Source organism: Podarcis vaucheri (genome assembly GCF_965113315.1).
Source record: "Podarcis vaucheri genome assembly, chromosome: 9".
Taxonomy (NCBI): domain Eukaryota; kingdom Metazoa; phylum Chordata; class Lepidosauria; order Squamata; family Lacertidae; genus Podarcis; species Podarcis vaucheri.
Window position 1 is genome coordinate 28,886,482 of NC_138767.1, and position 15,940 is coordinate 28,902,421.

At 40.2% G+C, this 15,940-nt stretch overlaps 1 protein-coding gene across 1 annotated transcript in view; it reads right to left on the reverse strand.

Moving 5' to 3' along the window:
* Window positions 1-503: 503 nt before the first annotated feature.
* PRSS12 (serine protease 12) overlaps window positions 504-15,940 on the reverse strand; it is a 43,725-nt gene continuing 28,288 nt past the window's right edge. Inside the window, 5 exon segments of the mRNA XM_082237134.1 lie at window positions 504-2,419; window positions 3,566-3,846; window positions 8,168-8,290; window positions 8,775-8,853; window positions 9,070-9,275. Coding sequence (XP_082093260.1) covers window positions 2,112-2,419; window positions 3,566-3,846; window positions 8,168-8,290; window positions 8,775-8,853; window positions 9,070-9,275 — 997 coding nt within the window. The 3' untranslated portion in view covers window positions 504-2,111.

Genomic DNA, 15,940 nt, shown 5'->3' on the forward strand with positions numbered 1-15,940 from the left:
GGATGTCATATAGAGGAGGGAGAAAGGTTGTTTTCTGCTGCTCCAGAGAAGCGGACACGGAGCAATGGATCCAAACTACAAGAAAGAAGATTCCACCTAAACATTAGGAAGAACTTCCTGACAGTAAGAGCTGTTGGACAGTGGAATTTGCTGCCAAGGAGTGTGGTGGAGTCTCCTACTTTGGAGGTCTTTAAGCAGAGGCTTGACAACCAAATGTCAGGAGTGCTCTGATGGTGTTTCCTGCTTGGCAGGGGGTTGGACTCGTTGGCCCTTGTGGTCTATTCCAACTATGATTCTAAAAGCATTAAACGAAAGGACAAAAGGTTAATGAGATTTCAAATGGACATACAGAAAAATGATGGCCACAGTTAGCTACTTGTTCCTAGGACAAACAACAGGCATGTTTGAGATTTTTGCCTACTTGACACTTAAAACAAATGTAGGTGCACGTTGAGATCTATATCTTAAAAGTGAAATCTTCACTTTAAGCTTATAACAAAGACTTCAATAAATGGCAGGTTTTATTGTGCGAGTTACATTTTATGGCTTTGATCAAAATATAAAATTGTGACAAAGACTTCAGTAAGATTGAAAACCATACTTTCTAGGTAAGTGTTTGAGTGTACTGTACTGCTAAATGCTTAGACATACTGAAATTGCTTGATAAGTAAGGTCAGCCGAGTTTAAAACAAAATGTTGAACTCAGGAAGTTTTCAAATCACATTTCTAGTAAAAATGATTTAGCTAATACAACATAGTTTTGAAAAGGGAAAAATAGCCTAGCACCTTGAATGTCCAACATACTTTTAGAAGACCTATCCCAGCCCCTGTACTTAGGTGGCTATTGTTTTATTAAAAACAATCAATTTAGCAGTTTACATTTCATTAAAGAACTGCTTTGTTTCATAAGGGTGAAGACTGCCTAACATAAAATCAAGTACCAAGTGGAAAGTTACAGAAAGCTATATAAATGGAGAAGTATCCATATAGAGCACAAAATTTATGTTTAAGTTAGGCATAGCTCTTTGCCACATTTGTATACTTTGCCATATGGGGCCAAATGTTTTTCTTGGGGATTTTTATATTTATTGCATTGACATTCTTCCCATATAAACCAGTCATCTGGGTTCTTTTCAAACCCATGTACTTTTCAAACGATGCTGAGGTATTAGGTAAAAAATGCAACAAAACATACCCATACATGTAGAAACATCACTGAGTACATAAATGCACACCTATCATAACTAGGAAGCACCCAAAGGCCGACACATTGCAATTAGGAATTTTGTGAAGGAAAGACACCAATCTCACAGGTACGGTATATAACCAGTTGATTGGGAACTACCAATCACCCTCTTGACACAGTTATTGCTATATCTTTAAAAACATTTAAAAATTCAATTGGAACAAACAAATGGTTATAGAGTCTTACAGTTCATAAATAATGCAGTTTCCTATTTTATAATTAAACTTGAAGCTCGGGTTGAAGTAAAATTGATTCTTTGTATTTTTAAAGTCCATTCTGGGTGCTACATAATGGTTTGAGTCATGAAATCTTTTCTATAGCCTCATGCAAAGGGATCATGGAAGGATTTGTTGTCTGAAAAGAAAGCCTTAGTTCTAGGTCATGTAAATCTAATGGAAAGCTAGTAGTAAGCACAATCTAGTGTGTCTGAAGCCTTGCAGAAAGGCAAAAAGAAAAGCTCTTACAAATGAGTACAAAAAGTTGGGCCTGTCTGCTATATATATTACAAGCCAGTGTGATGAGAGTAAATTAGTGAAGCTTTATTTTACTCTGTCTAAAAAGTGTATTCTCATAAAATCTTTATGGATATTGCGCATTGATATTTTACCACTTTACACATTTAAATTGGACAGGTCATGTTCATATGTATATCGAGAACTATTTGTGCAATTATTTAAATGTGCTATTCGTTGGGGATTTCATGGATGAGGGGAACACAATAAGTATTACTTCCCCCCATGTTTCAATGTAAGTCAACATTACTTTAAGATGAACTACCATATTATCCAACAAAATAAGCATACACAGAAAAATGTGTACAGCTTTGTACTGACTGTGCTGTTAGTGGTCAGTGACGCGAGCATGGTCATAGTTTGGTCACACTTCTTATCCAAGGTACAAAGGAGGAAACTTTGGTATAGACACCTGGAGAGTCTTTGACTCCACAGCCATAACCCCAGGAGGTCACCCCATATACAACCCAACTTTCTCCAGGGCGTTCACACATGAGCGGCCCACCACTGTCTCCCTGGCAGCTGTCCACACGCTTCTGCTCTTGGAGGCTACCAGCACAGAGCATCCTTCCTGTGAACCTTGTCCGATAGCGTTCTTCACAGATTCTTTTAGGAAGCAGAGGGATGGCAGCTTGTTGCAATGTTCTTGAGTAAGCTCTTCCTGTGGTAGAAAAATACAGGCTTTGACATACTGAATGTGAAATGTGTGTTAGAATTATTGCAGTCTTCTGCATTCCCTCCAGACATGTTATTTCTACGCCAGTACAATTGCCATGTAGCATTGTTTTCACACTTAGTAGGGTCTTTGTAATTGACAATGGTTTTTTTGTTGGGTTTTTTGGAGGGAGATACCACAAAACTACGGTATATATTAGGTTATTTCCGGCCATCTTTCTATAAGAAAAACTGGACAAAAACTATAATAAAAAAGTATGTGGATGCAATGGAACCCATACCTTTCATTTATCTCTCCCAAGCCACCTCACTAGCAGTAGAAGGCAACTTTTTGCAGTATTTTAAAATTCTGTGCAGGAATACTTGACTCTGAGACTTGTGCAAACAATTCCCTTAAACCAGAAGTTGCCAAGGTGGGATAGGTAAAGGGGCCCCTGACCATTAGGTCCAGTCGTGACCGACTCTGGGGTTGCGGCGCTCATCTCACTTTATTGGCCGAGGCAGCCAGTGTACAGCTTCCGGGTCATTTGGCCACCATGACTAAGCCAATTCTGGCGAACCAGAGCAGTGCACGGAAATGCCGTTCATCTTCCCGCAGGAGCGGTACCTATTTATCTACTTGCACTTTGATGTGCTTTTGAACTGCTAGATTGGCAGGAGCAGAGACCGAGCAACGGGAGCTCACCCCGTCGTGGGGATTCAAACTGCCAACCTGATCGGCAAGTCCTAGGCTCTGTGGTTTAACCCACAGCGCCACCCGCATCCCCCAAGGTGGGATACAGCATAACAATTTTAGACAATCCACTGCAACACATTGAGCACCATTAGAATAGAAAAATTAGCACCTGCCATATCTAAGCAACAACAAAAGTTGGTATTACAAGCAAAAATCCAGGCAGACCTGTCTGAAAAGCTTTTACTAGCTGGGTCATTCCATATCAAGTGATCCAACTTTTTTTACCTCGTGTCATCCAGTTTTCTTCATATTTTGTACACTTGTTGAATGATCAAAACTTAAGTTTAAATCTAAAATTTTAATTTTTTTATCTCATCCCGTAGGTGAGTTATGACAAGAAGCCCACTTTACCATAGTAAGGAAAAAAATATTTTGTGCTGTAAAAACAATCCTTACCTGTGTCACCCCATCCAGTGATGTAACAATTAGGAGCAGTTTTCTGTGGCCTCTCTCGTCTGAGTGGCAAACAAGCAGGCAAGACATGGGTGCTAAAGCGAGCGCACTGCTCTTCGGGTCCTTGCAGCCTCACCAGCGCAATGTCATAATCACTGCTATCGGGCCTATATTCTTTGTGTTGCACAATCTCTTGTACTCCAATTTCTTCCTCGTACTCCTCGGGCACTAATGTGTGGTAGTCTCCAACACGCACCACATAGCTCCGAGTATTATTGCCATATCTAAGAAGAAGAAAATAAGCTATCACCTTTGGACTGATCTTCTCTGGTAAGACACTGGGAAAGTTTCATTAAAGATACAAGGTTTTTGTAAAATCCCCGCCCCACCAAAAAGCGCCTCTACAGTTTAGTAGTAGTTTCAGCTACTGTAAACACAGAGGCCTGGTCAACTACGGTCAATTTATTTAATCAGTCCAGTCTGTTTTGACTAAAGAAAACCGTTTTACTGAATTAAGAACTCCAATAATAAATACATCATTGTATGTGGTTTAAAGAGTTTGCATGTTTTGGATGACATCTAGCACTGAGGAAAAGAACAACGGGGGCACATGACAGAAAACCCTTTCCCAACACTAATATTTTGTATAGTTCTCTTGCAAATCCCCTGTATTTCCTTTGTCTGGAAATTCAAATGGAAAAATGCAGCTGATGTTAAATAATAAAAAGTGCAATATGAAAAGATTGACCCTTGTTATCATGAACACCCACTTCCCACAAATTGTATTTTAATTATACTATTTTTTAAAAAAAACCAAAAACAAAACATGAACACGTTTTTCCCATAGGAAAAATAGTGTCATTTTCCTAACTGGTCAATGAAGATTGTTTTCAGGATTTATCTTCTGAGTTGAAACAAAGGCATGCTTTTTTTTAAGAAAAAAGGAGATTCAAAAATTATGTTGACACCTTTAAAAAAAGGTTCATAAATACAGTTTTCTCACAGGATGGTGTGAAGGGCAGCAAGGACTTGTAGAATCATTGATATTTCAGAAAGATAAAAATCCTTCACACGGCATACTCGCATATATCTAAATTGTGGCTATCATTCATGGGAATCCTTGTGACTTACTCTAAGCAGCTGAGCTAAAGGTAAAAACAGCATTGCTGCCCCAATACAATTGATTTTCCAGTTTGAGATTTGTATTCCTGATATATAATATGAAGGGAGGGAAAACACATTTCCTAAGTTCATTTGCAATGAAATTTCTAACTTCTGATACTCTCTTCAAATACTATGGAAATGTGTTTTCCAGTGACCTGTCAGCCTAGAATCTTGACATTAATTTACTTGTAGGAACTCTACCATCTGAATGAGAGAAATCAATAGAATACTTTGACTTAATGTCACAACTCAATCACAAATGATCTGTTCTGACACCCACAGCAAAGAGGTGGTTTGTCTCCCTTCTGGCAATGCTTGTGGCTTTGCTTCAATCTTCTTTGAAGAATGAAGGATAGTTGTTCACAGTAATGAATACAAGAAGAACTGAATTAAACTTCATTACTTAATGATGCAGCAAAAAGCTCTCATTGCAATTGCCTATATAAAGGTAAAGGGACCCCTGACCATTAGGTCCAGTCGTGACCGACTCTGGGGTTGCGGCGCTCATCTCGCTTTATTGGCCAAGGTAGCCGGCGTACAGCTTCCGGGTCATGTGGCCAGCATGACTAAGCCATTTGTGGAGAACCAGAGCAGCACACGGAAACGCCGTTTACCTTCCCGCCAGAGTACTTGCACTTTGACGTGCTTTCGAACAGTTTTGTGCCTGAAAAACCACAGCTCGCCCCTATACACGAAGCCAAGCCAGAGCACAACTAAATGCAGCACAGCCATCTTCTCAGAAAAACTCTTCACAAGCTCAAGAGGTCAAGACACAAAAGCTTTAGCAACTAATCTACACTTAATGACCCACCCAGTGGTATTCAGAATATCACTCATGAAATCACTCAAGATATCCCTCAAGTAATTAAGGAACAAAAGAAGAAGAGGCACACTAATCTAGGAACTTCCTCTCTGCCCACAACGTTGGAGGCTATACACCACACCCCTCAACAGTATTTATAGGAACTCAAACACCAGATTCTGCTCTGTTCCAGTAACAAGAAGCCGAAAGCACCAGCCTGAAGATGACGAGTGAGACCTCGTCGAAACGTCGCACAGACACCCCGACTCTTACACGGGAAGACACCCGAAGACACCAAAACCTGCATTCCTGTACCCGTGAAAATCTACGAAAGCATATATATATATATATACACACATACAGATATATAGAACCAGAGGCATAGCTGGGGGGGGGGGAGGCACAGTGGGCGCCACACCGTGGGGGGTTGCACTTACCACGGGGCCTGCAGTGTGCCCGAGCCACACGTCTCTGCACTGCCCGAAACAGCTGATGGAGAGGCAGTGGGCAGACTGCATTGCAAGCTCTGCGCTGCCCGAAAAGGCATCGTGCGGCTTACATCTGCCCTAGTGGCTAGCTACACTGCTGTATAGAACAGATTACATTTTGTATAATTTGGCAGATTTTGGGTGACAAATGATTAGGACAGATTAGGAGACATTTGTGTGTATGCTTGTGTGAGAATATGCAAATAATATTGTGTGACCTAAGTGCTGCAGAATTTCGAAACTCCAGAGTATGGGTCCTACATGAGCTCCTCAGTGCTGGAAATCTGTTGCAGTTCTTTTTCAGTATCTGGCCTAGTTAAGGTGCTTTCTGTCAATGCAATGTCCTGAAACAGCACCACATGTGTAGGCTGGGAAATAAGAGATAGCACAGTTGTTCTTTTGCGGTGAACTCACACTGGTTTAGGAAGAAAGCCCAAAAGTAAAGGCTGCAGAGCATTTTATGTGTACATGCTCTGCCATGCGGCAGATTATTCACAGAGCAGATGTATAAATGGAGTTTAAAAAGCATCCTGATACAGGAACGGATTAGGTTCCCTGTCAAATTCCACTCCCCACATCACCTCTTCAGCGGGTGAGATTATATACTAAGAGGATAACAATTTGGCTGAAGTTACCAGTCCCTTAGCCAATTTTTACACACTCTTTAGACTATTGTAAACATAAGCACCACTGTAAGCATGCATACAGCCTCCTCTGAGGACTTCTTGTATTAAGTAGTCACTGACAGACTGATAATAACCATCACTGTGAAACACAATTGCCCTACAGGAAGTTGCAAGAGCTGAGCTATGGAACTCATTGCAAAGAAAAACGCTGTGGGAAAGAAACTTAACAATTTCCAAAGGTGAATTTGATATTGGTAGAAAATGGTGTCAGTGCTTGCTAGCTGATTATGCCAAACTTTGCCTGCATCTGCCAACATTTTGCGACTGGCTCAGCCCTTGCACCACAGTCTCAGCTTTCTCAAGTGGGTCCCAAAGGCAGAAATGCAATGCAGCTAGAGAAACTTGCTGTTAAATTTGTCTCTCTTTACTCTGCATATTTAGTAACTTTTCATCATTTTAAGAGAAAGTTCTATTCATCTCAGTCAAGTTTGAATGATGCTGTACTATAACGAAGCTTTTAAGACATCTAGACTACATATCATGCTTGTACAGTAGATCCACTTCACACATACTCTATGATCTATGCTTAAGTTATTTTAAACTACTACATCAACTTCCACTTTATTTCTGATCCTCTGAATTTGGACAGGGAGTGGGTGCGGACGGGAGGCTATGTTAAAATACCTTTTAGATATTCCTACTGGCCAATGTAGCCAGTAGCCAACGTTTGTTACCTACAAGGTAGCTTTATATGCACTAGAAGCAAGAAAACAATTACTCTTTTTTTAACCCCAATGTTGTTGAATGTTAAGGGAATTTCAAAATCTAAATCAGGTTGAGAACAGGATCTGTTTAGAAGGCTGAGCTCCGCCATCCTCCACAGGGCTGCCCACTCATCAGTTGCTTGAACTTACCATGGACTTTGTAACTGAGTCAGCCAGTCACAAGCTTTTGCCCAGTTGAAAGGCACAATATATAAACTTACTGTCCTGGACTGGCAATGATCAACTTTATTTCAAAATGCTTAGTACCTGGAGAACCTGGCGGTTCTGTTGCGCTATGTAACTGGTTGCTTGATTTGTAAATACAACTGTTAGTTTATGAACTAATTAAATTATGATGAATTGTGTCATTATTATGGATTATTTCCTACTGTATTTCACTGCTGATAGTTAATTTTCTGCAATTTTCAAAATGACATTTTCTATATGCCTTAAGTGAAGCATTGTAACACTAATAAAATTATTGATTCATTTACTATTGATTCATTTAAGCTACAATACTGAGCCTGGTTTTGATCACTGGTCATGCTTTACTCTGTCTCACTGGGTTGCTGCTGAGCAAATTCAAATCCTGACTGAAGGACCCAATTAATGTTTCTGCACTGGCCTGGAATGGCTGGACATACAGTGCTCTTGGCTGAATCTCAAAATTAACTGTCAGTAGGGTCTTTGTCTTCCTTGCACTGGTCTCCTTCCTATACTAATGACCAATACATAGCCACCTGCAAATCATGCAATGGTACCTCTTAAAACAGTGTGCTGCCGTAAGCACCCAGCAGCTGCTGATGAGAGTGGCACCACACAGCAATCTTCCATCACCATGGGATGATTTCAAGCGCAGAGCAACTTGCCAGGGCCATCCACCTCTAGAAAGAGAACAAAAATAATTCAACTTAATATTCCATGCAATATAAGGGTCTATGTGGAGTAGCAACTGGCGCCTTCTCTTTGATACAGCACCTTCTCTTGTGCTTTGTTTTCAGTAGTTCTGCAGCTTACCTCTCTCCCCCGCAAGAGCTGCAAAATCTGTTCAGCGACATGAACTGATGAGACTTGTTAAGTGATATTCTGAATTAAGATTACATTTGTGAATTATTCGGCAAGCGGCAGTCTTTTCTCCTATTGTAAACCAATAAAACTAGCTCTTCTTGAGTTACATGTTTTCTTGCAAACAAGATTGTCCCTGCATCTCACCTGGAAATGACAAGAAATGAGCCTGGGACCACCTGCGAGCAAGGTGTGTGCCCTATGACTGAGCTAAGGCCCTCGCCTTCTCACACTCTGGTTCTTTGAATCCAAGCTAATAGCTTTTTGCCCAAGTATCATTTTTTAAAAAATTGCTCCATTTACCTTAAAGAATTTTTCCCTCCTATGATCCGCTTCTGCCGACGATGCAGTAACCTCAAACCACACACAGAAGAAAGAGAATCTATGCAGGAATGAAATCATAGACATTAGAGTCTCCCATCAGGAAACAGCAGAGCACTATTTCAATTGTTGGCTTGTTTTCTGTACGCCATTACTAGGGCTGGCCCACTACTTCTGTATCTTTTTTATTAAAAAAACAACAACACACAATCCACATCAATATATTTTTTCCTCCTTCCAGCAAGCACTGAAGAAATCAATATGATACCCACTTCACCTTTATTACTGTTTGCAGGTGCCTTCTTGCTAAGGTAGTCACAGATCACCCCTGCATCTTCACTATGACGACAATTGTGTCTGCCAATATCCTGTTTAATGCAGTCAGCAAGAGATCTTTCATTGCCTGTACATTTCACATTGTCCACATGGATGGGGCCCTTTCCTTCTCCAAAATATGCCATGGTTCTTGCTCGTGCAGAACCTCTAGAAACAGGAAAATTTTAAAGGTGAGTTTTTAATTAAGACACTACTACAACAATAGCAATTGAGGTTCAATACAAATTATCTTCCATCTTTAATATTGCCTGCTACAGGAAAATATAAATATCTGTAATTAATAAGCATATCAATGGTTTTGAAAATTAATAGCAACAGTTCAGATCAAACCACACCACAACAGGATGTCCAATCCAACTACTCACTCCTTGAAATCTATCTACACTGAGAAAAACAGCAGCTATGGTCATGACAGTAGCAGTGTCCACACATCATGGTAAACCATAGTTGCCATATTGGCCTGAATATAAGCCGCACCCGAATATAAGCCGCTCCCTTAAAATTCTGCAGGCACTCACACCCGTTCCATTCTACCGTATGTCTGTTTCAGCAGCGATATCATAGAAGTCACTTTTCATGGTCAGAATTTGCGGGAAAGGTGAGGGTTATATTCAGGCCAATATGGTAATGGTTTACCATAAATGCACAAGAAGCCCCCACTTTGCACCTCGCCTCTTATCCAACAGGTCCAACAAACCACAATTCCTCACTTAGCATTACATCCAAACCAGAGATCATATTTTGTTACACCAAGGTTTGTTCTTTGCTTATTAATTGTTGTTTGAACACAACAAACCATGATCCCTAGTTTGGTCATAACACTTAAGTCAGGAATCATGCTATGTTGCTCTTACTGGCTACAGAAGTGTTGTGACGAGAGTCTCTTGGGCATTTACACTAAGCATTAACTACAGTTTATCATGATGTGTGAAATGGGTCAACATATCCACCTGCATTAACAGCTCATTGTCAATACAATATTGCAGTTGGTGATCTTGCAATTTTCTTCTTTTTTGTTAGCCCAACAGATCTTAGGGCTGTTTCGTAAAGCATCACATATCCTTGCACAGTACTATGCAGTATTCATACATCATAATGTTATCCAACATAAACTGCTTCAACTGCAACATATTGGGATCTGCAAGCTATATATTTTCCTTAATCCGTTTAATCTTTGCATAAAATCAGCAGCTGTGTGAGTTAAAAATAATGTATTTTATAGTGTGACTCTTCTAGGAAGCTAAACTCATTCAGACAGGGAAGAATCCTTATGCTACTTTTTGCTGCAGACCTTGCCTACAAATAAGGCACTCTGAAATAAATCATTAATATTGCACATCAAATAATTAATAAGCGGTATACAGGGCCCCAACAAAAGCCCATTTAATTTTGTACTGACACAAGCAACACCAGTCGCCACAAGCAGCCAGTTAGATGATAAACTTATGTTTGAGGCATACTACTTCAGCTTTCAAGAGGGTTAAATGCTCCTCCAAACGAAACATCCCCTGTGTGTAGAAATTTAACATGCCAGGAAGAAAGTTGGTTGAGAACCCTTCTTTCTGACATCCAGTTTTCTATATGCAGGGACTTTTTTTCCTTTTCAGACATGCCAATCCCTATCTGCAGTTTGCAATGCTACAGTTGAAAAACAGATTTCCCATTTCTGTTGCTTGTAGGAGCTAGGTCACAGGTATCTGACAAGAAGACATATTTTATCATCCGAGTAGCTATACTTCAGCTTCTGCAAACTGAACAGCTCCTTCTATCCATGGATCCAGTGGCAAAGTGTGAGAAGTCAACTTTTGCACCATTCTCACACTGGTCTAAAATCAACAAAAGTTACCTCCCCACTTCTGATGGGAGTCATGTCTGGATCCAGCCCATTATGCTGTTCCTTTGGTCAACATCTAACATTTTCATGTTCAATTACTTCTTAAACCATGTTTGGGTATCATATACTGTAATATCAATTCTACATTTATCAGTTTATAAGGGAAGAATGTGATATAATGTGAGACGCTGCTTTCCCAGAGAGCAATTATAAATCAAATTTATTGTATACTCATCGGTCACTGCAAGCTTCATCATGTGTCTTTTACAAAGACTTGTGTCATCTGCCAACATTATTAAACCCACTTCCAACCAACTTGTATAAACAGAAAGAAATGAATACTCCAGGATTAAAATTATTTCATTCTTACAGTTTCACTGTTTCTCAGCCAGGAATCACACAACATAATTTGAAGTTGGGGAAATATACTATAAAATGTTTTTGCTGTCCCTGCCAATCCTAGATTGGCTATAAACCTTAGTATAAGGCACTTACTATACAGGAAACCAGTCTGCAATCATAGTGTTCTCTTAGGATGTCCACATTATCTAAGTGAATAAAACACATAGTTCTATGGAGAGTTCTCAATCTCAGCATCTAAATGTGCATTGCAGATGTCCTTTTTTAGTGTTCAAGAGGCTGATAAATTCAACCCTACTGTAGGTAAGGGAGACATCCGTTCTGACTTGCTGACTTTTGCAAATTATTAGGCAAACCATGCAAGCAGTTTTTATGGGTGAAAGCTACCTCCCATCCCCCCAAAATACCCTATACAATCGCAGACAGCACTGCTTATAAAAAAAAAAGTTCCTTTCAAGGGCAGATGCCATTTTGCTTAGTCCTTATGAAGTTAATATAAGCCAAAGTATTACTTTAGTCATAATTAATACATTGGTTTATATCAGCTCTTAAAATTATGAACTGTATGACCTACAGAGTAAAAATCATTCCCTCTGCACCTGCATAAGTTGGAATCAGCTACACACCTGCTCTTTTTTGGGGAGTGCTACCTCCTCCAGAGCAAGTAGCTTGCCTGCTGCCCAGAGCCACCAATCTGCAGTATCTCCTTGTCAGGATTCATATTAAGTTTACTGACCTTCATCCAGCCCATTACTGATTCCACGTATCAGTCCAATACCTTAAACAAACAGCTTCTCCTGATTCTGCTGGAATGGCAAGAGGGAGCTGGGTTGGTCAACATACTTTACCCCCAAAACTCTGGATGACAACTTCTGGCAGTTTCGTATAAAGGTTAAATAGGATTGTGCAACAGTATATGCTTTGATGGTTTGAAGCATGCTTAAAATATCCTCCATGAAAACAAAAATCCAGTGCACTCCATTAAAAAGTTTTATAACATGAATTTTTCCTCAGTTCCCGGGACATGAACATATTGATTGTATCCAACTAAGTTTTGCTAATGAAATGAAATTAATAGACCTAAGTTAGTCATGTTCTCCATAAATTTAAATGGGTATACTCTAGTACAACTAACATTAGAGGTAACTCTTTTATATAGTTCAATCAACTGCAGAGACACCAAGATGCCCCCAATATTGACAGGGCCCAGATGTGCATTGCGAATGTGTGAGGTCATGTCATGTCATCGCAATGTCTGGAGGAGGCTGAGCATTAAGGGGGAGCCAGTCACTGGAGGTGTGCTGCACTTGGCTCCACGCTCAACCTCGTCTGCCCCCTCAACATTGAGGGGCCCAGCCCACTTCCAACAAATATTGAGGTGGGGGGGCGAAGATACCTTGTCCCCCTAGGGTTGGCACACCTGGTCAGTTGGATCAGTTCAACACTAAAACCAACAATACAGGTAAAAATACTATTAAGCTGAGGCCTTTGGAGAGGTTTGGGTAGCAAAGGAGAATGGGGTTTCGGGGGCTAGTTTAGCAGTCCCTCCTTTTTTGTGATGGGGCAAGATATACAACTGACTATTGTGGATGAACCCTTTTAGTTAGATGTATTGTATTAATTGATAAGTTTGCTATGTATTACATTTCTGAATGTTACCTTTGTTGCAAGTCACTTTAAAACTTATTTGTGAAAAGGGACAAATAGATAATCAAAAGTCCAATAAAACAAATGCAAACAAAATTTCAGAAAACCCCAATGGTCCATAACAAAGAATGAAAGAGCCTAGAAATTTGAATTTGTATGAGTTGCACGTGTATAGCAAGGAAACCCAAAGAATAATGACCTTAAGCAGCACTATCCGTCCATCTTCACAAAATGGACCTAAGATTATTTGTTTAACTCGTTAGCCACAAACTACATGCCTCTTCTTGTTCCAAGTTCTCTCTCACCCCCCTTCACACATGAACAATTATATAGATTGCAGATATTGCAAGGAATGTTCAACTCCCTGACAGCTGTTTTTCCCCATATTTGAGCTAAGTCTGCCAGACAGTGACAAAGTGCAGGAGACCTTTTTAAAGTTACATCTACTGCTGGAATCCAAAGTTAAGCACTTCTTTTCAAGATCCATCCAAGGATATTTAACAGCTCAATTTCCTTGGGTACCATAAGGAAATTAGTTCATATTGAACAGCCATTGCTTAATCTATCCTTAAATACAACTTATTATTGCATATATATCATAAACCAAAGCGACTCAGAGCCCTTCCATACTTATTTTTCATGCTAATGACCATCATATATGGCCGTTGAGTAAATCCAGATAACTACAAATTGCTTAATACGGCATCCTGTGGTGCATCTCCGGAAACACAACAATGTTCAACAACATTGGCTCTTGCTTAATAAAGAAAAGTGATTTCTTTAACTCTGAAAACCTGGGGCATTTCATGCTAGAACAAGAGGCCTTGTTATTAGAGCTTCCTGTGCAATGTTATCTTAAGATAGACTCCTACATAACATGGATTTCTTCATAAGCCCCAGCTGTATTTGCTGGGCTACCATATAAGGCATCTCAAAGCAAACCATGGACAGACATGTTTGAGCTGAACAACTTCTATTCATGCTTTTATGACTTCAGTGAGACATAGTACCAAGTAAATATATACAGGATTGCAGGCTTCACTCTGATTTTAATCTAGATAGAGGCTCCTCTCTGTTAGATACTGTTTGGTGGCTAAAGTATAACATGATGCAGATTGCAATAGTTTTAGAGAGCAACACTACATTCAAAATAAAGAGTTCTCAATGGACATATAAAGAACATTTGGTATTAGAATAAATTTCCATTACATGCCCAAATTATACACAGGTATTCCCCCATCAAGGGACGCGAGTGGCGCTGTGGGCTAAAGCCTCAGCGCCTAGGGCTTGCCGATCGAAAGGTCGGCGGTTCGAATCCCCGCGGCGGGGTGCGCTCCCGCTGCTCGGTCCCAGCGCCTGCCAACCTAGCAGTTCGAAAGCACCCCCGGGGGCAAGTAGATAAATAGGTACCGCTTACCAGCGGGAAGGTAAACGGCGTTCCGTGTGCGGCTCTGGCTCGCCAGAGCAGCGTTGTCACGCTGGCCACGTGACCCGGAAGTGTCTCCGGACAGCGCTGGCCCCCGGCCTCTAGATGTGAGATGGGCGCACAAACCCCAGAGTCTGTCAAGACTGGCCCGTTCGGGCAGGGGTACCTTTACCTTACCTTATTCCCCCATCACATATAAGAGGGCGATGTAATTTAAAGCACCAAAGGAGTGCTTTTTGTGCTATAATGTTTACTTTATAACCTTGTTTATTTAACACATGCATGTTCTTTCCATTGCTGCTATGTCTTGGTCATGTTTTCATTGGCTGACATTTTTATGATTTCAAAAGTACTTACTACATTTTATGTTACATTTTCCCACTATAAATATTAATTTGTGACTACAGCAAGCTCACTAATGTACAGGTGTAAAATATTAACTGAGGTTTAGGAAGATAGCCAAATCTATAAGCTTTTTCATTCCAGTTACTTGGATTTATTTTTTATGGAACATCATCATCTTAATATTTAGAAAGTCTACCAAACTTTGGCAATCATGCATGCAACCAATGTTTCTTTTCCATTCCACTGATGCAATCTACAAATTTCAGTATTCTTCCAGAAAAACAATCTAATGCCAAAGAACACAATACAGAGCCACACAGTTAGTTCTACGTGATCAAGAGGGTTTTGGGCTTGAATAGCAAAGACAAATGATTCATGTGAATGCATGGCGACCATGCGTCAAGCTCCTCCACATGGTCTAATCACCATTCTCAACCTTTGCATTGTCTAGTAGAACTTATGAATGTCTTGGCATTCAGCAATTGCTCATACCTGCAGCATGTCATTGGCTGCCAACAGCAGAGGTGGGTGGGGACACCGAGTGTCACGACATCTGAACACAAGTAAATTCTATTTGACTAAAATATTTATACCTCAGCTTTCCACCATTTTGATTCTCAAGCCAACTTATGAACAAAAGATACAACAATATAAATACCAACTGTAGAACAAATCTAACAACTTGAGAACATATGAAACAGAAAAACCAAACAGCAGGGAAAGAAAAACAAAACATCAGAAAAACATAAAATGTAAAAGACTCACAGCAACGATAAGAAAATCAATATTAAGTGTATCAGTGAGTCAGATGAATAGAACAGGTTTAGCCTTCTGATAATAATGGCAGCAGGCAAATATGCCTAAAAAGGAAGGTACACAGTCTTGGTGCCAGTGCAGAAGAGATTCTGTCCACAGTAGTCATCTGTCTAACTTACAGAGGCATGGATTCGATGCAATAGCCATGGAGGGGAAGGGGGTCAGGAGACACAGGGCTGCTAATTTTCATGGCAGCCATGCATTTGAGAAGGGCTGTAGCTTAGCTATAGTGCATATTTTGCATGTGAAAGGTCCCAGGTTCCATTTCTGGCTTCTGCAAGTAGGATTGTGTGGTTCATTCATTAAACGTACTGTAAGTATTTATACATGCTGACAAGTTTTCTGTATTTTTCCCAAATAAGTTAATTTCTTCAGTTTAAGTGG